Source organism: Rosa chinensis, chromosome 4 (genome assembly GCF_002994745.2).
Source record: "Rosa chinensis cultivar Old Blush chromosome 4, RchiOBHm-V2, whole genome shotgun sequence".
NCBI lineage: Eukaryota > Viridiplantae > Streptophyta > Magnoliopsida > Rosales > Rosaceae > Rosa > Rosa chinensis.
In genome coordinates this window covers 18,805,417-18,829,610 of record NC_037091.1, presented here as the reverse complement: position 1 = coordinate 18,829,610, position 24,194 = coordinate 18,805,417, and the positions used below count along the sequence as shown (strand labels likewise).

Genomic DNA, 24,194 nt, shown 5'->3' with positions numbered 1-24,194 from the left:
TTTCGTTCTTTTTGACACAAGGTTGCACAAACAAGGCTCGAGTCAGACATGATGGAGCAATCACGAACATTGATTTCCCCACTCTTCAACCTTCTTGTGGATATAAACCAAATTACCCTCTTCTCTTCATTCACACTCAGGGGGTTTTGAGGTCTATGCGTCGTTGACCGAGAAACGTAGCATGGTGTCCCTCACTCCTTCGTCATTTCATCGAGGGGATGTCTTGTGATTAGATAGGGTTAATGTGATACAACCTCAAGGTAGTTGTGTTACTAGATGCTAGGTCCTGATTTCATTTGATTCAATTTTGTGTTTAGGTTATGGTTTGAAATATCTATTTTGGTGGAAATCTCAATATTTTGAATTACAGAAACATAAATTTTGACTGAAATTTTGAGTGTCTATTATTGACATGTCAATAAATATAAGTCAATACCGGTACTTAAAAACTTGTTTCAAAAATATTTTCAATTTTGATCACATATTAGTAAGGTCAAATAACAATTTTTTTTTCAACGAAAATTATGGTAAGTTTTAAGATATTTAAATCCTTTAGAGTATGTTGCGTACTTCATAACTCTTTTTCAGTCGTACTGCAAAATCATGATTATATTCCTCCTAATCTATATAATTATTATCATTTATTGAATATGAGGAACTCACCAAAATTGTGAATCAAAGTGCAGAATAAACATCAAAATAATTGGAAAGTCCAGCAATCTTGTTTTCAAACATAGCTGCAATAATTGCCAATTACAAAAACAAAGAGAGAGAATGTATAAAAACGTGGTGATTATAACAGAGAACATGCTCCACTGGCACATTGTTACTAGTCCGTTGGGGCACATGCATACATTTCATAACAATTTACAATCTTCCAAGAGCTAGTACCTCCTAGCCTAGCTAGTTTACTATAAGAATAAAACACCAAAAGAAAAAACATAGCGACAAGCACATACCAAACCATTACAAATTGAATACTCTCACATTTGTTTCTTGTTTATGCTTAAAATAAAAACTAGAGCCTGAAACAATGAACTCTATTTCTTCTTCATACATTCTCATTTTCGTTGCTCATTTGTTCTTATAATGAAAAGGACCCAAAATGTAGAAAAGGAATCCGTCTGCTACTAATCAACGATCACGATCTTACTTCCGCACATTAGGTTTGCCATGGTGCGATGACTTTTTACAGATTATTGGGGTCCCATGCAAATTAAAGTCAATGCCTCAATTTTTTTGTTTTTGTTTTTGTTTTATGAGAGAAACTAAAATTACAAACTGAAACCTCTAATACAACCAAACCTAAACTTATCAAAGTTAAAAGCTGAAAGAGCCGAAAGCGGCAGCTTGTTTGCTCAAGTTATCGGGGTATCATAATTGTGGCCAATGTTGGCTATGTGCCGGCAATAAAATTAGCTTCTCGGAAACGTGAACAAAGGAAATCTCTTCAAATGCTGAGATGTCTCTGATAAGGGTTTGCAGACATCAAGGAATGGTGCATTTTCTGGTAATGGCATCAATGATCACTTAGAGTCACCTTCAATAATAGTGAAAGTAAATATCCTTTAAAAAATCTTAAAACTGAGAAAGTCAATTCCTCAGTTAACATATGTTTCTGTTTTCTTTTCTTCTTTTTAGAGATTTTTTTAAAGGATATTTACTTGCAAGATGCTCTAAAAAAATTGGTATTTTCTAAATAGGTTTTTAAGATCTTCTATTAAAATTATTGAAATCTATATAGTTTTGACTTACTGATATTGGAGGAGTTTCCATAATAATAACGACCTCTGTCGATCAAACAGAATCAGGTTCCATATCAGCAAGTCAAAACTATGATATATAGTTTTGAGGGAAATAGAATCAAGTTCTATAATAATAATGACCTCTCTCGGTCAAGCTAGAGAAATTAAAAAATTTCTCATATTACATCTAGACTAGACCTAAGGAGACGACCTAGTTGTGTTTGGAGTTGAAGCCTTAGACGAAGAGAAATCGAAAGTGTACTTTTAGGCTACCTAGCCTTGGGTGCCAAGTTTGAGTTCATCATTATGGTCGTGTGAGTTCTTAAAGGCTTGATGATCGATCTTCTTCCTTGTGAGGAGTTGACCAATCACAAAATGGGCTTTCGAATTCATTGTAATAGAGTTCGTGGCTTGGAAATCAATGATGCAATTACCAGAGATGGTGAAAGAAGTAGCAGAGAGGGAGTTATTAGAGATTAGTGGATTGGAATTTACTATAGCGTAATGCACAACTCAAAAACCAATGAAGTCATTATTAGAGATAGGGCTGTCAATTCCGACACGACTCGAAACCCGCACGATTAAAAAGCGGGTTAGCCGTGGGTCAACCCGCCGTGACCCATTTAATAAATGGGTCGGCTACGGTTCAACCCGCCAACACAAAGTGAACCCGTATAACCCGATTATGCTATACTTCTTCTTGAAAGTTTGGATGTTGGGAGTATTTGATCATAGGATTAGACAATTTGAAATATTTTGCTTTATAAGTATTGGATTTAATTATTTATGAATATACATAATTATTTATATCCTTCTTCTTGTGGAGTTTTTAGTGAATTTAATCAATTTATGCATTTTTTTAGTTAAATGGGTCGCATTGTTACTTAAATGGGTCATTTTGTCTAACACGACACAACATATTTGTTAAATGGGTTAAGCGGGTTGGAAAGGGGTAACCCGTTTAATAAATAGGTTGGGTTTGGGTTTAAATTTTTGACACGATTATTAAATGGGTTGGGTTTGGGTTTGTATCTTGCGACACGACAAATACATTGATCCGACACAAACCCAACCCGACATGACCCATTGACAGCCCTAATTAGAGTGGTGAGACGCGTCGATATAGCTAGCGTTAATAGAGAGAATGAGTCGAATTTTTAACATTGTAAAGACTATGACAAGAGAAATTGAACTTAAGATCTTTTAAGATAGAATAACACAGTGCTCTCATTATATAACTTTCCATTGTCGGTGAGCAGTGACCTATTGGTTATAGGGTTGTCAATTTTGACACGACCCGATAACACGACTTGAAACCCGCACAAAATAAAGCTGGTTGAACCCGCAAGATTAAAAGGTGGGTCGGCCGTGGGTCAACCCGCCATGACCCATTTAATAAATGGGTTGGCCACGGGTTAACCCTCCAACACGAAGTGAACCCGTATAACCCGATTATGCTATACTTCTTCTTGAAATTTTGGACGTTGGGAGTATTTGATCATAAGATTAGACAATTTAAAATATTTTGCTTTATAATTGTTAGATTTAATTATTTATGAATTATATATAATTATTTATATTCTTCGTCTTGTGGAGTTTTTAGCGAATTTAGTTAAATGGGTCACATTGTTAACCTTTAAATGAGTCATTTTGTTTAACATGACATGACCTATTTATTAAATGGGTTAATCGGGTTGGAAACGGGTAACCCGTTTAATAAATAGGTTGGGTTTGAGTTTAAATTTTTGACACGATTATTAAATGAGTTCGGTTTGTCTCTTGCTACTCGACAAATACTTTGATCCGACACGAACTCAAGCCGACATGACCCATTGACAGCCCTAGTTGGTTAGCTAGCTTAACTAACATCGTGGAGGTCACGGGTTCAAATCTCACTTACATCAAGGGTCGGGTGGGGAGTTAAAAACTTCCCATTATATAAACTAGTCTTTCTCCACACATGCTCTACATGTGCAAGTTATTATTATTTTTTTTAGAAAATAAAAGAAAAAATCGGAGTTAGTTATTGCAGAGAAAAGATAATGGAGAGAGAAAAGTGGGTTGTGGATATTTTATTTATTTATTTTTTTAATAAAAATATATTTTGTAAATGTCTTAATTATCCCTCTGATTTAATTAATTCTTAAAGTTTATTAATATTTTTGGGTCATTTCTGTCAACATTCTAAGATTTCTAAGATTGAGTAAGAAAATCATCTTCAAGGTAAACTATTATTTTTTTTTTTTGAAAAGGAGGTAAACTATTTTTTTTTTTTTAAAGGGGTTTTGAACCCAGCCTAGCTGGGAGGCTCAGCCCCACGGCCGGTTCCATTTATTATATTAATAGTAGGACTTTGTATCGGGGGGGACATAAAACCTGAACCCCGCGCTACATTAGAACAATTACAATAATCCTCGTAGAGAACGTCCTGAATAATAGCAGGAGTCTCCTCTAACCAAACATCATCAAGTGTAAACTATTATTAAGAGAAGAAAATTTGTTAGCTAAAATCTAGAATTTTGATAGAAATGATCATTTCTTACTCAATCTTAGAATTCTAGATTGAGTTTGCCACATGATCATTTCGATCATTGAAGTCATATACGATTTATTACCTCTAAAAATTGAATTATTGTACCCTTCTATAGTCAATGAAATAAACTAATGAATTATTTCGTCTTTCTGACTTTTGATCAGCTAGCCGTTGTTGCACCAGTAAACAATGAGAAAATGGAAAAAGCAAACCTGTTTTGCTAACCCTTTTTGCAGAAATAGAATTAATCATGTGGTTTATGTTGCGCATTTGGATGCCTTGGTTACTTTTAGTAATTAATTAACCTATCCATCAATCGTTGTCATTTTGAAAATTTTAACAATTCTACTAATTATAAGATTGAAACTGGCATGGTATGAAAAAATTGGAGTAAGATTTGTATACGTCATGGTCCAGTGTATCACTCTGAATGTTCGTAAGATTGAGTAAGAAAATCATCTTCAAGGTAAACTTTATGAGCCAAGAATATTCGACTATAATTAAGTTTAAGTTTGTAATCCTGTAAAATTGTCAAAGATCAAAGAATTTCACGTCAGAAGAGTGATAAAAGAGGACTAAAAGTGATAGGAAAAGTTTTTTTTTTAATTTATTATTATTATAATATTAATTTATTTATTTATTTTTGAAATAAAGGCAGCTACAGTTGCCCTCAAGTCTTGATTAAATAAACCGCATAATATATGTGTGTGTGGCGCGGGTGGCATGGTGGGGGAGAGGGGGGGGGGGGGGGGGGCATGGTGTCTAAACTCCAGTTTACAAAACACATTAGAGAACTTCATGAGATAATAATAGGAGTCTCAACTAAAAACATGTATTCTAATAAGCACACCAATTAGTGAAGAGTGTACAACTGCCTACTTCATTTACTTTACAATTGTGGTGACAATACCGGAAATTAAATGCTTACTCAATGTTATATTATACTAATTATTAAGATAAACTTTCCCACTATGTTGTCACTGAAATGTAAATTCGGTGACACATAGTTTCACCCTGCCACTAGGTGGTAGCGACCATTTGACGAAGAAATGAACTCACCGTCTAATTAGGATAGACAAGTCACTTTGAGTGTGCACATAAGTATGTAGCCTGAGTAGTCGCACACCACAAATGTAAGGACTTATTACCTGCAAAAACCACAACAAAACTAAATAATAGAAACAAATAAAAACTTAAAAATACACAACCGAGCTAGACAGGGCCCAAGAAATGAGTCCAAACCCAAGCATTAGCCCAGGTAGCAAGGAGGTAACTGCTCGTGTGTAAGGCCCAGCCCAATTCTAACACAGCCACCACCGACGTCATACTCTCTCTGTCTTCCCACCACCTGTATCGTTTTACCATTGCCAGTGCTCCTCTAACCCGGTTCTCCCAAGATAATGCTCCACTTGCCACCCTACCCAGATAAGCTGATTTGGAATAATTCACAGCTCCAACCCAGAAAAGCTCAACCATCAACCACCATCTCCGTCCAACCAGATTTCAAACCATTGCCACGGAACCTGCTTCCTCCGCCCTCCTCACCCCCAAACCAGCGACATCAGACAAATTTTCTACCACCCATCTGACCCACAAACTTGGCATGCACGAACAGAAGCACAGCCCCCAGCCACCTCAATCTCTCTTACCACCTGCCGCCGATCCCATCAATCTAGAGCAACACTACCCCAATCTAGAGAACCACGCTCACCCATCAACAATGACCGTTCAATGATTGCGTCCATGGACGCGTTGTCGGATGGAGGCTAGATTTTTTTTTTTGAAATCCCTAGCGCAGCGACACTAAAGAGAACCCAAATTTTGAAAAGTAATTTCATTTTAGCTCCCTGAGCTTTACACCTTAAATCAGTTATGCCCTTTGCACTTCTAATTTCATCACATGTACCCTTGTGCTCCTTGATTTAATCAATCTTGTCCAATCATAAGTTTTTCGGTCAAAAATTATGTAAATTGAAAGCGTGACTCTAATGGGCTTCCTTGTAGGATGATGATTCACTAACATAGGATACAAAATTATTTCATAAATGACCAAAATTTTAAAATATACTACCCAATAATTAGCAAAAAAGCTAAAGATTGGACAAGATTGATTGGAATTGAAAGTACATGGGTACTTGTGATGAAATTAGAAGTGTAGGAGCACATGTGATTTAGGGTATAAAGATTAGGGCTATAAATGATGTTGATCATTCGAAGTTAACTATAGGTATAATGAATATTTTTCATATAGAATGAAAAATTGGAGGTAGGTGAGAAAATCTCGAGGAGTTGGTTCAGTTGGCCTTCATTTTGGATTGAGTCTCTCAATGAAGCAAGGCGTGGTGGCTTTGGCGGGGTTCGGCGTGGTTGGTCCACCTGGAGCTACTCAGCCCTAATTAGTCTGGAGCTACTCAGCCCTAATCAGTCTGGAGCTACACATTACATTTTTGTTCATGCATGATGGCTACGTTGATGTTGGCAAAAGTATTCCCTCTCGGTGGCTGTAAGGATGGTGGTTGTTGCCTGTCGCCTTTGTAACTAGCTTGCAGCGTTTTCAACTTTACTCGACTTCTGGTGCGAGTCGAATCGATGACGATAGAGCAATATGTAGATAGTGGACTTGTTGATCCTCAACAAAGAATGTTATTGTTCTATGACAAACTCACTCCAACAACAAACATATTTGTGGTTTCAAGGGAATCCGAGGATTTGGAATTAGCTTACTCGCCTTTTTTGTTTGTTATATACATGAAAGAGAACAACGAGAGCGGTGGATATGAAACAAAAACCCTTTAGAGAAAAGAAACAAAAATTCAAAAGAAATGCCAAGCAAATAAATCATAGCCAATTGGATCAAAGGTCGAGAGGCATAGTATGCTTTCCATTGCGAACTCGTTTCTCTTTGTTTGATTTTTAATATTTTGAGATGCGTCTTTGCCAAATTTTAATATTCCGAAGTCGTTTTATCCTCACCAAATTACTAAGAAAGTTTCATACCTTGAGTTCATGGTTTTCAATTATTGGTTCCTGACCCTATACTTTTCAAACTTGTTGCATTGGAGAATAGTTGAACCAATTTAGATTATGTAATTATGTCTTGCTAAAAAAAGAATGAGACGTTATGTGTAATATTTACTCTTAATATACGTCTTCCCATAAACAATATATTGTAGTAATTGTACTGATAAATAGTGAGTCTCATAGTAGGGATGACAATGGGGCGGGTTGGGGATGGAGATCACAATACCATCCCCATCTCCGGGGTCATTCTCCACCCCCATCCTCACCCCAAATCCCCAATAAAAATATACTTGGGATTCCCCGTCCCCATCCCAATGGGGACTAAGCTTCCAAACCCGCCCCAAATCCCCAATAAGAATTTAATAAATAAAATATATTTTTCTTATATTGTTTTTTTTTTAAATCAAAATCTATAACAAATTAAATTAAAACATGATTAAATTCATAAATCATAATTCATTGAGTGCAAAAGTCAAAACACCATTAAAGTAAAAGTGTAGCCATTAAAGTAAAGTAGTAAATGTATATATTTGTATTTATCTAATAAAAAATAAATTAATATATATAAATTATATATATTTATATATGTTATTGGGGTGGGTTTAGGGATGTGGATCACAATACCATCCCCGCCCCATTCCCTATTTGTCCCCGAATTCTCCCCCTATTAGCAATGGCGTAGCTGGAAATTATATTGAGGAGGGTCAAAATTTTAATAGCCAAATTACCTTATATGTTAAAGAATTATCAGATAATTAATACTTCATTTAGTTACAATTGTCCACCAAAATAGCTTCAATTTAAAAGATGAATATATTACATTGAATTGATTTATCCCAAATTTTTTTGAGATGCCTAGCAAAAATATAAGAAAAAGAATAGTCTAATGTGTTATTGTACACGGTCTAGTGTGAAAGTTTTTTTTCTTTTCTTTTTTCTTTGTTTGAATAAGGTAAGTTAGTTTTGATCTTCTTTGTTTGGAGAATAAATGTATTAAAATATGTGAAGCTGATCATAAGAAAGTGGGCCCAAAGTTCAACCAGACCAATGAGCCGATCTTCTCACAAAAGGTCAACTAAAATCTAAAATCTCAGCCAATCAAGTTTAGTTTTATATCAAAGATGCTTAAATTTAAGCCAATCAGGAACAATTTTCAAAAGTTGAGAGGGGTCATCTGACCCTTCTCGCCCTATATTGGCTACGCCCTTGCCTATTAGGGCCGAGTAGCCAATGAAGCTCCACCCCGCTGGGGATTTTTGACATTCCTATTTCATAGGCTGTGCTTTTCGGTCTTCAACAATATATCAGAGTGGACCTTGTCTAATCATGTCATACACCATGAACACGATTTATGGGGCTTATGAGCTTGACAAAGCGGATGGATCTGCCATCATGTTGTAATTTGCGGCCGAGTGAGTCATCTCGAAATGTGGTGGCGAAAAAGCTTAGGGTTTCGAACAATTAATTGTATCCCTGCACAAGCTCTCATCCTTAGCTCTACTCTAGACACAGTTCTGTTTCTCGCGTGCTGAGCTACGACACACTCTACTTCAACCCAAAATCTATTTGTTGGACACGTAAAGCACATCTTGGCTTCATTGTTAGAGTCTTGTGGATCTCTACGTTAAGTTGTACAAGAAATATGCAATTATGCATGTTTGTGTCTGTACTACCCCGCTAAAATTAAAACAAACAATAAAAATGAGAGAATTCGAATCCAATTTCTTCACAATTAGGGAATTAATTCACTTCCCTAGCCGTAGCCGACTCGTGTGACAAATCTCTGTTGATAACTTCTTGGGAAGAAACTCAAGTGAGGAAGAATTTTTTCTGCAATAGGAAATACTGGGAGGGGGAACATGAAATGCACGTCAGCATAATTTTGATTGGGTGAGCAAGCCTATGAAATAGGGGTCAGAACCCCAAGGCATAAAAAATCCCTATCAATAAAAAACTATATCAATAATCAACTGTAGCAGTACCAGCAGCGGCTGCCCCAGTCAAGAGTCACCGGTAATACTTAAGAAACAATCGGTCTACAAAGATAATAACTACCAACCCTTTGTTATTTTATTGCTTTTATTCTCCAATTTTCTTCTGTGTTTCTTTTCTTAGCTAGAATTGGAAGTAATCCATAAGAGTTGGATTAAAAGTCACAATAGAGGCCCACTTGGGGTTGGGGTTAAACGGCGGGGGAGAGGGTCATAGCCCCCTTGGAGAGGTATATAAGCAGAGGCATCCTCTGCGCAATCTCATCTCATCTCATCACCGGCCATCACTAAAGCCAGAGAGTCACTACTGCTCTCTTTCTTTTTCTCCTTGGGATTCAAAATATCTCCATTCATTCAATGCTTCTTTAAAATCCTTGGATTTAATCTCTCAGCTTTGCTAGTAACTAGAACAGCCGTACTAGCTAGAGCCTAGCTAGAGTTCTTGGTTATATAAACATCATCGTCTTCTACGTGTTGTTGTTGTGACAAATTTGACTGGAAAAGATGGGGGGCACGGATAAGGCTATCAGCCTTGAGGAGATCAAGAACGAGACTGTTGATCTGGTATACTTTCCTTCACTTACCTTTTGCCAATCTTTACTAGCTTTCCTGGGAAACGAGCTGTTGCTCTTTACTTTGTTCTGTTTTTTTTCTGGGTGGTGGGTGCTTTTTCAATCCATGGCTTGAGCTTGTTCTTATGTTTAACAGTCTCTTTGTGCATGTTTTTCAACTGGGTCTTCGTTGGTTGATGCTCAGATCTAATTCTAACAGTTCTAATCTCATATTTCTCCAAAAGCGCCACTTAGAGAGTCACCGTATGTTATGTTGTTAGATTGCGAATTAAAACCATCATTCACAGGCAGAATCGTGTCTAGACATGTGGTTTTGATCGGTGGTTTAACAACTAACTAGAAAACCATATGTTCCATGGCTTTATGCTCTGTTTTACTCTGTGCATGCATAGCTACTTCAAAAGTTCATATCAGTTTCCATCTGGGTTTTTCAGAAGAGTCATTTGTTTGACATGGGTTCATCCCAAAGATTCAAATTTTTGTTTTGTTTTCTCAAACCATATGCTAGTTTCCAAACCCGTGGATCCAAGACATGTGAATGACAGAGAGATGAGTCCACTACGGTTAATAATGCCGCCCCCCCCCCCCCCCCCAAGTTGTTTACGCAATAAACTCCTCTCTCTCTCTCCCCCCCCCCCCCTCTTACACCTCGTTTGGTTCCTCCAAAAGTTTAACCCTAAAAATTACAAGTACTTTTCCGTGGTACTAAAATTCCCTTTTTGTTTATCTCAAACAAAACACAACTTCTTCGTTTCTTTTGATGACTCTCACGTTCGACCTGAGAGAGAGTCCCTTCACTGACACAAACTGTGTTTACCGTTGGGTTGCTCACATTCAGATTTGTATTTAGTTTTCCTATTTTACCCCTTTGATTTTTTTTAATTCCGCTCTCGTATCCCGACCCCTTTTGGAGCTCGTGTGATCTACGCACCAATGGAGCCCTGGCGTTGAAAAACCGCGCTGTCCCACTGACACAGACTACTATTATTTCATGATTACTAAAATTAAAAAGCCGTTAAATAATCACGGCGTCAGTCAACGCTTTGGTGATTGGCTAGCATCCCGAGAAGGCCCAGAGTTTGGATCAGTCTGTTCTGTCTTGTACACCGAGTTACCGAGTCGACTCAGCTCGACTCGCTAAATTATTGGCGTTTTTTTTCTTCTTTGAATTATGGAATTTTATGAACAATCTAAATAGTTGACTTTGAAATTTGAGTCCCATTTTAATTTGTGAAATTAATTCTGCTTACCATTGGTTTTGATGGACATGATTGGTGGGGTTTCGTTTTCAAGAATCCAAAAATAATAAAGTCATTTGAGTTTATCAGTTCGAGTAATAGAATATAATTATAATAAATCTGTCTCAGTTTTAAATAAGAAAATGTATTCAAGTTGGATTTCATTTAACAACAAAGACTCCCAAAATTATTTCAAAAATACATATTTTGGGTGGGATCTACTTATTTAGGAGATGAATAGTCATGGTTGTTGTGACCGTTGTAATGTATATACCATTGCAAGGTCACATGTGGACCTAATGCATATGTTAGAAAAGAATGTGAAACCAATGAACTGGTAACACTCATGTGCATGTTATGTGCTTGTGACATGTTGTCTTAGATGTGATTCTCCGACAGTTGTGATTATTGCCAACAGTTTCTTGTCTGAGTTCACAACTATGATTTGGTTGGCAATTCTTCTAGTATTATTCCAAATTTAATTATTAGTTTAATCCATTATTCTAAAAAAAAAAAACAAAAACAAAAACAAAAAAATTACATGCCATCCTAATGTAAAATGAGGTTACAGTTGATATTGAACAAATTCCTAACAATGAGTTGGTTTTCAGGAAAGGATTCCCATTGAGGAAGTGTTTGGGCAGCTGAAATGTTCCAGAGAAGGTCTAAGCGGGGCGGAAGGAGCCCAGAGGCTCGAGATTTTTGGTCCCAACAAGCTAGAAGAGAAGAAGGTACTTTAATTTTCATAGGAACATACTTTGTTTGGTTCATAATATCTAAATTTTGAATTAGAGAATTGACTATAACTTTTGGTACTGAAAATGAACAGGAGAGCAAATTTCTCAAGTTCCTTGGGTTTATGTGGAATCCTCTATCATGGGTCATGGAAGCTGCAGCCATTATGGCTATTGCTTTGGCCAATGGAGATGGGAAGCCCCCAGATTGGCAAGATTTTGTGGGTATTGTCTGCTTGTTGGTGATCAACTCCACTATCAGTTTCATTGAAGAAAACAATGCAGGAAATGCAGCTGCTGCACTTATGGCTGGTCTTGCTCCCAAGACAAAGGTATATGCTCACAAACTTAATTGGCAAGAGATTAAATAAGATACCTAATCAAACTTAGGAAGTTGAGTTTCATTATCCACTCGAGCATGTATCTAATAAGATTCATATTTACTCATTCTACATTTATAGAGCAGTTTACTGTTCTTGATACTTAATTGTTGAGAATGAGAGAACAATGATAGATTACTTAGTTACCAACTTTAATCACAATTTGTGTTAGTCAAAAATAAATGGATGCAATAATATTGATTCACATTGTGGTTCATGGTGATGTATATGTAGGTGCTTAGAGATGGAAAGTGGTCTGAGGAGGATGCTTCCATCCTGGTTCCAGGAGATATCATTAGCATCAAGTTGGGAGACATTGTCCCAGCTGATGCTCGTCTTCTTGAGGGTGATCCTTTAAAGATTGATCAATCTGCCCTTACGGGAGAATCACTTCCAGTGACCAAGCATCCAGGAGATGAAGTTTTCTCTGGTTCAACTTGCAAACAAGGTGAAATCGAAGCTGTTGTCATTGCCACTGGTGTCCACACCTTCTTTGGGAAGGCTGCTCATCTTGTAGACAGCACCAACCAAGTTGGACATTTCCAGAAGGTTCTCACTGCTATTGGAAACTTCTGTATCTGCTCCATTGCAGTTGGAATGTTGATTGAGATAGTAGTCATGTATCCCATTCAGCACAGAAAGTACAGGGACGGAATTAACAATCTCCTTGTACTCTTGATTGGAGGCATTCCCATTGCCATGCCTACCGTCTTGTCTGTGACAATGGCTATTGGATCTCACAGGCTCTCTCAGCAGGGTGCCATCACCAAGAGAATGACCGCCATTGAAGAAATGGCTGGTATGGATGTGCTTTGCAGTGACAAGACAGGAACACTAACTCTCAACAAGCTTAGTATTGACAAAAACTTGATTGAGGTCTTTGCCAAGGGTACGGAGAAAGACCATGTGGTTCTGCTTGCTGCAAGGGCATCTAGAACCGAAAACCAGGATGCCATTGATGCTGCCATGGTTGGAATGCTTGCTGACCCAAAGGAGGTATAACTCTTTTTTCAAACTTTCTTCTTCTTCTCAGATATACAGTTGTTTCTTAATTAACACTTGAAGGGAATTTGCGATGCATGTGAGTATCTTATACATTGCATACTTATGCATGCAGGCCCGTGCTGGCATTCGAGAAATTCACTTCTTGCCATTTAATCCTGTGGACAAGAGAACTGCTTTGACTTACATTGATTCTGATGGAAACTGGCACAGAGCAAGCAAAGGTGCACCTGAGCAGGTACTTCAGTTTTTTTCCTATATTTAACCATGACCCGATATTATCTACATTGTTATGCCAAGTATTCCTAATGATTAGATCAATTTCTCTTTATAGATTTTGGACCTCTGCAAGTGCAAAGAGGATTTCAAGAAGAAGGCTTTTGCCATTATTGACAAGTATGCTGAACGTGGTCTTCGGTCTTTGGCTGTTGCTAGACAGGTTTGCGACCTTACTAATTATGCTAATGTATTGTATTCTGCGACATGGTAATAACTAAATCAACACCATCTCATCATTGCTATTCGTACATGTTTACAGGAAGTGCCCGCAAAATCAAAAGAAAGTGAGGGCGGTCCATGGCAGTTGGTTGGGTTGTTGCCTCTTTTCGATCCACCAAGACACGATAGTGCAGAAACTATCCGCCAGGCTCTTAATCTTGGTGTGAATGTTAAGATGATTACTGGTAAGTCACTTCTTACCTCCATCTATTTCCTTTATGCATTTGTTTTGATTCTTGTGCATGGCTCACTCACTGATTGTCTCCATACGCACAGGTGATCAACTTGCTATTGCAAAGGAAACTGGTCGCAGACTTGGAATGGGAACAAACATGTACCCATCTGCTTCCTTACTTGGTCAAGACAAGGATGCAAGCATAGCTGCCCTCCCAATAGAAGAGTTAATCGAGAAGGCTGACGGGTTTGCTGGAGTGTTTCCAGGTGAGTTGTTATAAGTGAAAACAGTGTCACTGTTTTGTTTCGAAAGGTGAAAAATGCTCTTTTGTTTATGTTTTCTGAAACTTGTTTTTCTACTTGTAGAGCACAAATATGAGATTGTGAAGAAGTTGCAGGAGAGAAAGCACATTTGTGGAATGACAGGAGACGGTGTCAATGATGCCCCTGCATTGAAGAAGGCTGATATTGGAATTGCTGTCGCAGATGCTACAGATGCTGCACGAAGTGCTTCCGACATTGTTCTTACAGAACCCGGATTGAGTGTCATCATCAGTGCAGTGTTGACCAGTAGAGCTATTTTCCAGAGAATGAAGAACTACACGGTTAGTTTCTCCGCCTTTCTTGTCAACAAGCCACTTAAACTTGTTAGCTTGACTAAACAGTTTACGATTCCGAGCTTTAATTTTTTCCTTTTATTTTCTTGTTTTCTTGTAGATCTATGCAGTTTCCATCACCATCCGTATTGTGGTAAGTAAACGCTGGTGATTAAAACGTTTGGCTTCCCTTGCATATCAAGTCAATATTGATCTAATTGTCTTTTGTTTTGGAACATGTTGCAGTTTGGTTTCATGTTCATTGCACTCATATGGAAGTTTGACTTCTCTCCTTTCATGGTTTTGATTATTGCCATATTAAACGATGGTGAGTTTTTTTATTTTTATTATTTTTATAAGGTAATAATTTTTCAAATAGTATTCAATCGTGATTATTTACACCATGTACCTGTTAACTTTTGAAGGAACAATTATGACAATCTCAAAGGACAGAGTTGTACCATCCCCCCTTCCCGATAGCTGGAAATTGAAAGAGATATTTGCTACTGGGATTGTGCTCGGAGGTTACTTGGCATTGATGACCGTTATATTCTTCTGGTTGATGAAAGAAACCAACTTCTTTTCGGTAAGTTACAGTTTGCTATGTTAAGGAGTTTTAAAGACCCTTCTTCAAAGTTTGTTAAATATTGGCAATATGCTTTTTCTACAGGATAAATTTGGTGTCAGATCTATAAGAGAGAATCCCAAGGAACAAATGGCTGCTTTGTACCTACAAGTCAGTATTGTGAGCCAGGCTCTCATTTTTGTCACTCGATCACGAAGCTGGTCCTTTATGGAACGCCCTGGACTACTATTACTCGGTGCTTTTGCCATCGCCCAGCTGGTAAGAACAATGATACGGATTTCCTTTCCAGTTTTTCTTTCAAATACATAATAATCTGTGGATATCATACAAAGCTAAAAATTATGTGCCATTTTTCAGGTTGCAACTTTGATAGCAGTATATGCCAACTGGGGATTTGCAACAATACATGGATGCGGTTGGGGATGGGCCGGTGTCATCTGGCTTTACAGCATTGTCTTCTATTTCCCACTCGACATTATTAAGTTTGCAATCCGTTACATCTTGAGTGGAAAGGCATGGCTCAACATGCTAGAGAACAAGGTACATCTTAGATGTCTTTTGAATACAAGGTGGAACTATACATTGAGTTGGTTTGAATGGTGAACTCAAGATTTTCAATCTGACGTATCCTTCTTGTGACAGACTGCCTTTACCACCAAGAAAGATTATGGAAAAGAGGAGAGGGAAGCTCAATGGGCTCATGCACAAAGGACCCTTCATGGACTGCAAGCACCAGAAAGTAGTACTCTGTTTAGTGACAAGAGCAGCTACAGAGAGCTGTCTGAGATTGCCGAGCAGGCTAAGAGACGAGCAGAGATGGCAAGGTAAGACGCCATTCTATTAGAAACTAAAGTAATATCTCAAAATTTTTATATGATATGGCCAGTATTCTCTTGCGCGATATTTGATATTTTTAGTTGCCACACTTTCAAATCTTGCATAAGTTTCTCCAATTTACAGTCTAACAACATAACATGCTAGATTTTCTGGCACGAGAACATTTCCTTAGGAGATATAATATCGGTTTTGTTTGACATCAAATACTGAAAAAGTTGCTTTCGGAATTGTGTTTACAGACTTCGTGAGCTTACCACACTCAAGGGACATGTCGAGTCAGTGGCGAAGCTGAAGGGGCTGGACCTTGATTCAATCCAGCAGCATTATACAGTGTAAGAATCCCAGATGAGATTTTACCCGGGAAACAAGAGGCCACAATTCAACGATGTATCAAATTCAAGAGGAGAGACAATTAAGAAGGCCTAATTAGTTTAAACATTTTCTAGATATGATGGAGAGCATGTCTGTGCTATATATAACTACTCTCCTGGTCTGTTGTATTTTTACTTTCTCATGTATTTCAAGTGCCAGCAAAGAAAAGGTTGTGTTTGGTTTAGTTTTGTTCTCTTGTAGGGGCCAATTACCCATTCTCATAGCACTAATACTCTTATGCAAGGTGTCATGCCGCTTTTGAAGGCTCAAATAATCAGTGAATTTAACTTCATATCCATTTACACAATCCTTCAGTTGGCATCAATTTATATGGAACATAATTGAAATGTTCATCTTCAATTCATGAATTACAACTCAGCACTACTACATCGGGTTGTTTCAAGTTTCAAACTTCCATCTTCACTATATCTCTACTTGCAATACTGAAACGCCAATCAGTGCCAATTACAAAAATAGAAATCAAAACACATGACATTGATGTTTGCTTGTGTTTTCATTTAAATTGTTTTACTGAATTTACATAGTTTGGGGTATTTGCGTTTGGTTTAGGCATATTAGTTATGGTATTGATAGAAACAAGACAGAAACAGAGGAATGCTTGCACATGGAGGCATCGGGGCAGCGCCGATCTCAAGCAGGGGTGGTTGCTTGGCGGTTCTGACTGCTGGGTCTCCCTCGCTGGCCCAAAATATTAGGTGTTCTTACTGGTGGAATGATGAAGCTGCACGGTGCTCTTGGCAGTGTGCTAGGCGGTGTTTAGTGGCTTCAAGCAAGCTTGGGGCTGCTGGGCTGGCTTACTTCATATGGGCTAGGGGCTGGGTCTTTTGGACCTAATACTTGGTCCAACAGGCCTGCGGCTTGGGCAGTTGGGCCTAATATTTAGAATATTTTTTGCTTACATTCTATGCAGTAAAGAGGATCCCTGAGCACCACAATTGAGTTAAGGGTCTTTCTAAATGTACCCAGTAAATTTCTATGTAGACCCAGCATAAAAAAATTTATTCTATATTTCCAATTTTACCCTTACCTTTTCAAAAAGCCAGCTTCCTTCTCCGACTAAATTTTGTTGCTGGCTTTCTTGGCTATTCCTCTGCACTGGTTAGTTTAACTTTTTCATCGTTTAGAATATTGGGTTTCTGAGTTGCTCCATAAGGTTGCGAACAAAAATTGTGTAGGCTGTGAATCATGTCAGTTTGACATGAAATGGTGTGGCTTCGTGAAAGAGGCAATCGCTAAGATGATAAAAGATCAGGAACATGCCAAATTGATAGTTAACAATTCAATTTGGAATTGCAAAAGTAGTTAAATAAAATAGAGAATGATGGTGGGTTCAATCAACACCATGAAACCATGAATATAATTTTCATCTAGTAGCAGAAGGGAAACTATTCAAACTAAGCCAACTGCTCACGAAGGAGAGAGAGAGAGTGATAAAAAAAAAGGATTTAGGGAGTTCTGACCTCATATTAATGTTCCCTAATAGAATAGCCATATGTGGTTGATTTTCAAAGTTCTGTATGGGCAGTGGAGAGTTCAGTTGTTTGCCTTATGGTTTTCACAGAGGGAGGAAGAAAATGTTGCTGGAGATTAAGGGAAAGAGCCACCAGCGGCGGTTGGCTGAGGAATTGCACGTGGTGCTTTGTTTTTTTTTTTTTTTTTCCTCCAACTGTACAGGAACAATGTTGGAATAATTTGAAATAAAATATTATTGATGGGTCTACTTAGAAATATGCTGGGTACAAATAGAAAAACCCTTGAGTTAATTGGTGAAGGGTAGAAGGATAGAAAATTTGTGATGAGGAAGAAAAGATAAGTTTGGCACGATAGGGTTAGTAGGAATTTTGTGTGCACAAGCCTATGTAGAAAATTTGTGACCAATTATAATTAAGCTATCATCTCAATTAAAAAATTGTAGGAATTAATCATGTGTTTAAGACTTTAAGAGCCTATTGTAAAATGTCCATAACCGATTAGATTAGATAGGTTTGGTCCACTACTAGTTGTTATAGGGCAAAATCGACAACTGACACCGAAGTGGCCGGTTTAGTGTGGTTTTAGAGCAAGTTCACCTGTTGGGTCACCTACTATTCAATGCTTTTTAGTTTATATTTTCATTTTTTGGGTCACGAAATGCACTGTGCCCATGACCCAGGGCATGAAATACACTATGCAGGTCACCATGGTGACCCAAAACACTGTACAGGGTGACCCAGGACACGAAATACAGTGTGCTCGTGACCCAGAGGGTGAAATTAACACTAAAAAGCAGTGAATAGTGGGTGACCTAATGACCCAATAGGTGAACTTGCTCTTAGGCACCAACTGATCGGTTGGATCTGAAATCAGTTTTAGATGGTTCGGTTTCAAAAAAAAGTCCACCTCTAGGAACAAGTTGTAATTGAGTAATTATGACAATATTACCATCATTTTAGTAAGAATTGCACATTCTTACATTGCAAAACGTTGTACAAGTTATAAGTTTGCAATTCTTCCTCTTCCACATCAGAGTTAAGTTTTTTTAACCATACCTTCGTATATAACTTAAAGGTGCTTATATTCATATCTTTAAAATTGGTATTTGGACCTCCATATTTGTTACAGCTCCCAATTACTTTTTCAAATACTCAATATGCTAACTACACCTCCCCATTTTTTTTTTCAAAATGTCTCTAAGCCCTAATTTTCTTGATATGCAACCACTATTAAGTTCACCTTCTACAATTCCACTCCTTTGTGTCAAGTAGATGGAGTAATATTAGCAATACGGCCAAGAATTTCTTGAAAATGTGCTAGAAAAGCCAAAGAAAATTATAAGGGGTTACTTCATATTTGAATAAGAACCTTAAAATAAAAAAATTAGTCGAGTATAGTGCTTGAAAGCTCGGTACCATTTGGTCTAGTGGTATAAGTCTTCAATTTATAAACGGGATGTTGTGAATTCGACTCACAATAGACTAGTTGTTTATTTGAAAAAAAAAAAAAAAACAAGTACAGTGCATCAACACAATCAAGCTCCTGATGATGGCTTTCAAGTTCTTAAAGCTGACAATCAATACCATCAATTTCTTCAAGCAAAATAAAGAAAAGAAATAAAATAAAATAAAAACCCAATTTGTCACCCAAATGTTTTTTAGCTGAGAAGAATTTTTTTTTCAAAGAATTCTCATAATTTCATAACAATTTGCAAAATTTAGGTTTCAAAATCATGATTTGGTTCTCAATTATTAAATTTTCACTTTCTTCCATAGATTTTGATGGATAAACTAGGGTTTAAAGGAGATGGTTTAGAGCACGGGATTCAATGGCAAAGGAGTACGTTGGGCTTGTAGATAGTTTGGATGTGAAAGAATATGGTGCGTTTATTCTCACTTTATTGATCATTTTTATAAAATAATATAAAAACCTAATTTGTCACCCAAATATTTTTAGAAAAATATCCATTTACCCAAATTTGAGCCATATTAACCCCATTTACCCAAACATCTTTAGAGATTGCCCACTTACCCAATATTATATATATATATTTTACCCTAATACCCAATTAAGTATTTTTTTATTGCTTTTTATTTATTTTTGGGATAATTTTGCCCTCTCCTTCTTTGTCACTTAGAGAGAGAGAATTCATTGGAGACCTCGCCAAAGTCTAGTGACCGGTGGCTGGCGATGGACTCCGGTGACCCGTGATGGGAATCCGACAACCAGTGACCGGAATCCGGCTAAGGGAACAGTGATCGGATCCGGCGTCTGGTTTTATTGCCTCTAATAAACATTTTATTGCCCCCTAATAATCATATTATTGACCCCCAATAATCATATTATTGGCCCCCAATAATCATATTATTACCTCCCAATAATCATATGATTGCCCCCTAATAAGGGGATTCAAAGCACGCAGGTATTAATTACGCAAATTATAACCAGTCATCTAGTTTAAAAACACAAGAGTATTAGTTAAGCACAAAAAAAAATTGACTATAAATACATCTTCAATTAATCATCAGTAATTGAATTCATGTTAAAACCTATAAAAACTCATTATCAAGCAACATAGACACATCGGTGTGCTCAAGCAGAGAATGAGTGGAGAGCACACTGTTATAGGGGTCCGCAACAGACGTAGAAACCTAAGGAGAAGGATACACAGTGAATCCAAGCTTGGATCTTTTCCCATAGTCCACAGAAAGCCTCTCTAGCAGAAGCGACCTGAGACCTGACTCGGTACCTCCACCGACGACATTGAAGACAAGGAATCCTTGGAGCCCGGTGCAGTTATCAGCGAGCTTCTAGATTCGATTCGGGCAGAGATCGACGATCTCTTTGCCGATGGTGTAGTGACCACGGGCGAAGTTGTTGGCTGCATCCTTCTTACTGGAGATTAGCTGCTCAGGGTGGAAGAGCTGGCTGTAGGTTCCGGTGCAGACCTCTTCGATGACGGTGGGCTCGAGGTGGACAAAGATGGTGCGTGGGACATGCTTGCCGCGCCGGTCTCGGAGAAGAAGGTGTTGAAGGTGTCGTCGCTGTGGCCGATGGTCTTGTTGCTCGGCATCTGGCAGTCCGGCTGGAGAGAGAGAGAGAGAGAGAGAGAGAGAGAGAGAGAGAGAGAGAGAGAGAGAGAGAGAGAGAGAGAGAGAGAGAGAGAGAGAGAGAGAGACAGACAGACAGATAGACAGACAGAAAGACAGAGACAGAAAGACAGACAGACAGAGACAGAGGCAGAGTGAGAGGAGTCGACGGAGAGAGTCTGAGAGGAGTGTAGTTTGTTAATTAAAATGAGGGCAAAACTGTCATTGATGTTTAAATTGGGTAAATGAGATTAAAAACTTCTTGGTGGAGTAAGTTGGTTTTGCTATACCCGTATTCAACATGGCTTCTCCGAAGCAAGTCGAGCTGCAGGCTATCAAACAAGGATTACAACTACTTCAAACTCTTCAAGCTGGAAACACAATTGTCGAGACCGACTGTCTCCAGGCTACCTGGGATATTGCAAACCTGAATCATGAAGCTATTGCTAATGAGGCTCTTATTGACGACATCAAGGTTGCTGTAGATGCTTTGCATAATGTCTCTATTAGTTATGGGTCCAGGACTGGCAACGCAGTGGCCCATCGATTGGCTGGAACCGTGTATGAAGCCAACACCAGTATGTTCTGGTTTGACTGAGTCCTAGAATGTATTCTTGATGTATTAAACTATGATGTACTCAACCCCACTGTGGGTACTGCTTAATGAAATCTTCCTTTTAAATCAAAAAAAAAAATTTGTGTAAATGGTCAAAATCCCAATATTTTTTAGCTGAGAAGAAAAAATTTTCAGAAGAATTTTCATGATTTCATAACAATTTGCAAAATTTAGGTTTCAAAATCATGATTTGGTTCTTAATTATTAAATTTTCACTTTCTTCCATAGATTTTGATGGACAAACTAGGGTTTAATATTGAAGGAGATGGTGAAAAAAAATTATGCTTTGAAAATACCATAAGAGCACGGGATTCAATCCTGGTTTGAACATGGCAAAGGAGTACGTTGGGTTTGTAGATAGTTTGGACGTGAAAGAATATGGTGCATTTATTCTCACTTTATTGATCATTTTTATATAAGTTGATAAAGTTAGCTGCTGTTTTGCTGTTTGAGAAAAAAGAGAAGTCTATAATTTTAGAGATATGAATAGAAACACTCATAATTTAAACAACAATACATACTCTTGTTATATATACCCTGCAGTAATTATAACGAAATTCCACACATAACCGGCTATTTAGTTACTTTAATTTCATTAATTTGTAACTTAAAAGCTAACTCTAAAAAATAACAATAATAATAATAATAATAATAATAATTTTTATTATATTTAACTAATCAACGAGTTCGATCCCCACTAGACACCGAAGAATAGTCACCTGCAGCTGGAGACAAGTTACATAACTTCCTACTTCTTCCAGCAATTCATCGTCAACCATCTCATTCCCTCCTGGTAAAAGCCTTCTTAGTGATACCAACTTCCTGCTAGTCATCTCTGCCTCTTCGTCTTTCTTTGCATTTTCCTTGATAGCTGAAGTTCTTGCTCCGAAATGCGGTCTCACCGTACTAGGCATATTGGAGGAGCAGTACTTCTTCTTCTTATAACTTGCACTGCAGCTAGGGTTTTGCAGAAAACTCAAAGGCTTCGAAACACGAGGATGAGGTAGCAGAAAGCTCTTACCATTGAGACAATTTGTTTGGAGATTCTGTTTCAAAGCGCGCATCCAGGCAAACTCGCGCTGCGTTGATGCAGACAGCACCATTGCCATGTTCACTTGGTACCCAACAATTTTCTCCAACTCATGAATATCAGAGTTACAGCACTCCTCGTTTTCTTTGTTCTTCTTTAGAGCTGGCAATAAGTAATTGACATATCTTCTTGCAAACACAGAAGAGCGCACCCATCTGTTGGGTTGCAGAGAGTAAACACGTTTCGGATGTTTACCCATTTGCCTCATCATCACCATCGCAGAGAAGAAGAGAAATGAATTAGAGGAGAAAAGCAATAGTGGTATTGATGATGATGAACTAGAAGAAAACCCCTGGACTGGTTTTATAGGTGGCCAAGTTGATAAAAAACATGTCGATCAGTTTAATAACAAATTACTGATAGCTGAGAGCAGAAGGCTGATTTGGTTGCAAAATCTTGGGAGGTCAATTTGAACTAGCTAGGGAAAGCACATGGCTGCACATGCTTAAAATTTCTTTTACACCTACTCAAAAGAAAGGACACTTTCCCATGTGCACTTGGAAACAAAGACGGGGAAACCCCACTCTATAAATGCCCTCACATGACTCCACTGGTACTCTTTTTTCTTTGCTCTTTCAAGGGTCTTTCTTACTCTACCTTTTTTCCGCTCATTTCAAATCAATCACAGCTCACTCCTAGTGCCATTAATTCACTCCTTATTTTCAACTCCTGTACTTCATAGGATTTTCAACTCCTGTACTTCATAGGAAGTCCACTATGGTATCCATCTCCTCTTAGTAGCTCATTTCCCTACGTACTCATGGCAAAATTAAGAGAATAAAACAAGATAAAAAAAGGAAACAAAGGACTTGCTATGTAATCCATTTGCATCATCTGCTTCCATAGAGTTTCCAGCCTAATTGTTCATAGCATTGCACTGTCAGCACCATAATTGCAACAAATTAATGAAAGGATCGGATTGTCTTGATGCCAACGCTTGGATCTAGAGATCGATTAGACCAAAGTAAAGTGACCCTTCAAGACGAGCATATAGAAATAAGATGTTAATGAATGAAAACATGAAAGATTTACGGTGATTCACCCAATTTAAGCCACGTACAGTCATTATCGATGATGGTTGAGGGAATCATGCATGCATGTCATAGAGAAAACCAGTGCTCTAATTGTTCAATAATGCTACTTTTGATCGTGTAATTAACTCAATGCGGCAGTGTCTGAAATGTTGAGCTAATGACTCGACCTTACAAATGAAGTGGACCGGCAGTGACAATTCAAGACTGACAGATACAAAAACTGTCGACTTCTGCAGCAGTTGCTCAACCGTACACCCACTTGAACACTGAAGTGATCGATGCGAGGAAAAAACGTAATTCAAACCGCGACTATTCAATCTTAATGATTGTGAGGACATGCATGTTCCAGTAGTAGGACTTGTTGTCTGCATGTGCATTGTCTACAGTTCACTGGCAACAAATGCAGTAGCTGGGAGTCTGAGACTAGTTCAGCTTTCAGTGGCTCACAAGTCACAAGTCTGAGACTATTCGATCTTCCCATATTCTCATTCACGGGGGCTCACAAGTCACAAGTGTGACTTGTAACTCGCGGATATCATGCAGGCCAAGTTATTTTTGTTACTTAGTCCTTGTGGGTGCCCAGACTTTAGGC

General features: G+C 38.0%; 2 protein-coding genes and 1 pseudogene across 2 annotated transcripts; 1 reads left to right on the top strand and 2 right to left on the bottom strand.

Moving 5' to 3' along the window:
• The first annotated feature begins 9,428 nt into the window (after positions 1-9,428).
• LOC112196174 (plasma membrane ATPase 4) lies at positions 9,429-16,586 on the top strand. Its single transcript, XM_024336477.2, has 16 exons — positions 9,429-9,854; positions 11,712-11,831; positions 11,930-12,166; positions 12,449-13,210; positions 13,332-13,454; positions 13,551-13,655; positions 13,755-13,899; positions 13,991-14,155; positions 14,255-14,493; positions 14,606-14,638; positions 14,731-14,812; positions 14,910-15,070; positions 15,155-15,328; positions 15,428-15,610; positions 15,713-15,894; positions 16,147-16,586. The coding sequence occupies exons 1-16, from the start codon at positions 9,795-9,797 to the stop codon at positions 16,241-16,243; spliced, it is 2,868 nt and encodes a 955-aa protein (XP_024192245.1). The 5' UTR covers positions 9,429-9,794; the 3' UTR covers positions 16,244-16,586.
• A 3,736-nt stretch (positions 16,587-20,322) lies between these two features.
• Positions 20,323-20,864, bottom strand: LOC112198932 (annotated as a pseudogene).
• A 1,190-nt stretch (positions 20,865-22,054) lies between these two features.
• Positions 22,055-22,953, bottom strand: LOC112200624 (transcription factor bHLH146). Its single transcript, XM_024341645.2, has one exon. The coding sequence runs from the start codon at positions 22,783-22,785 to the stop codon at positions 22,153-22,155; it is 633 nt and encodes a 210-aa protein (XP_024197413.1). The 5' UTR covers positions 22,786-22,953; the 3' UTR covers positions 22,055-22,152.
• Positions 22,954-24,194: the final 1,241 nt, after the last annotated feature.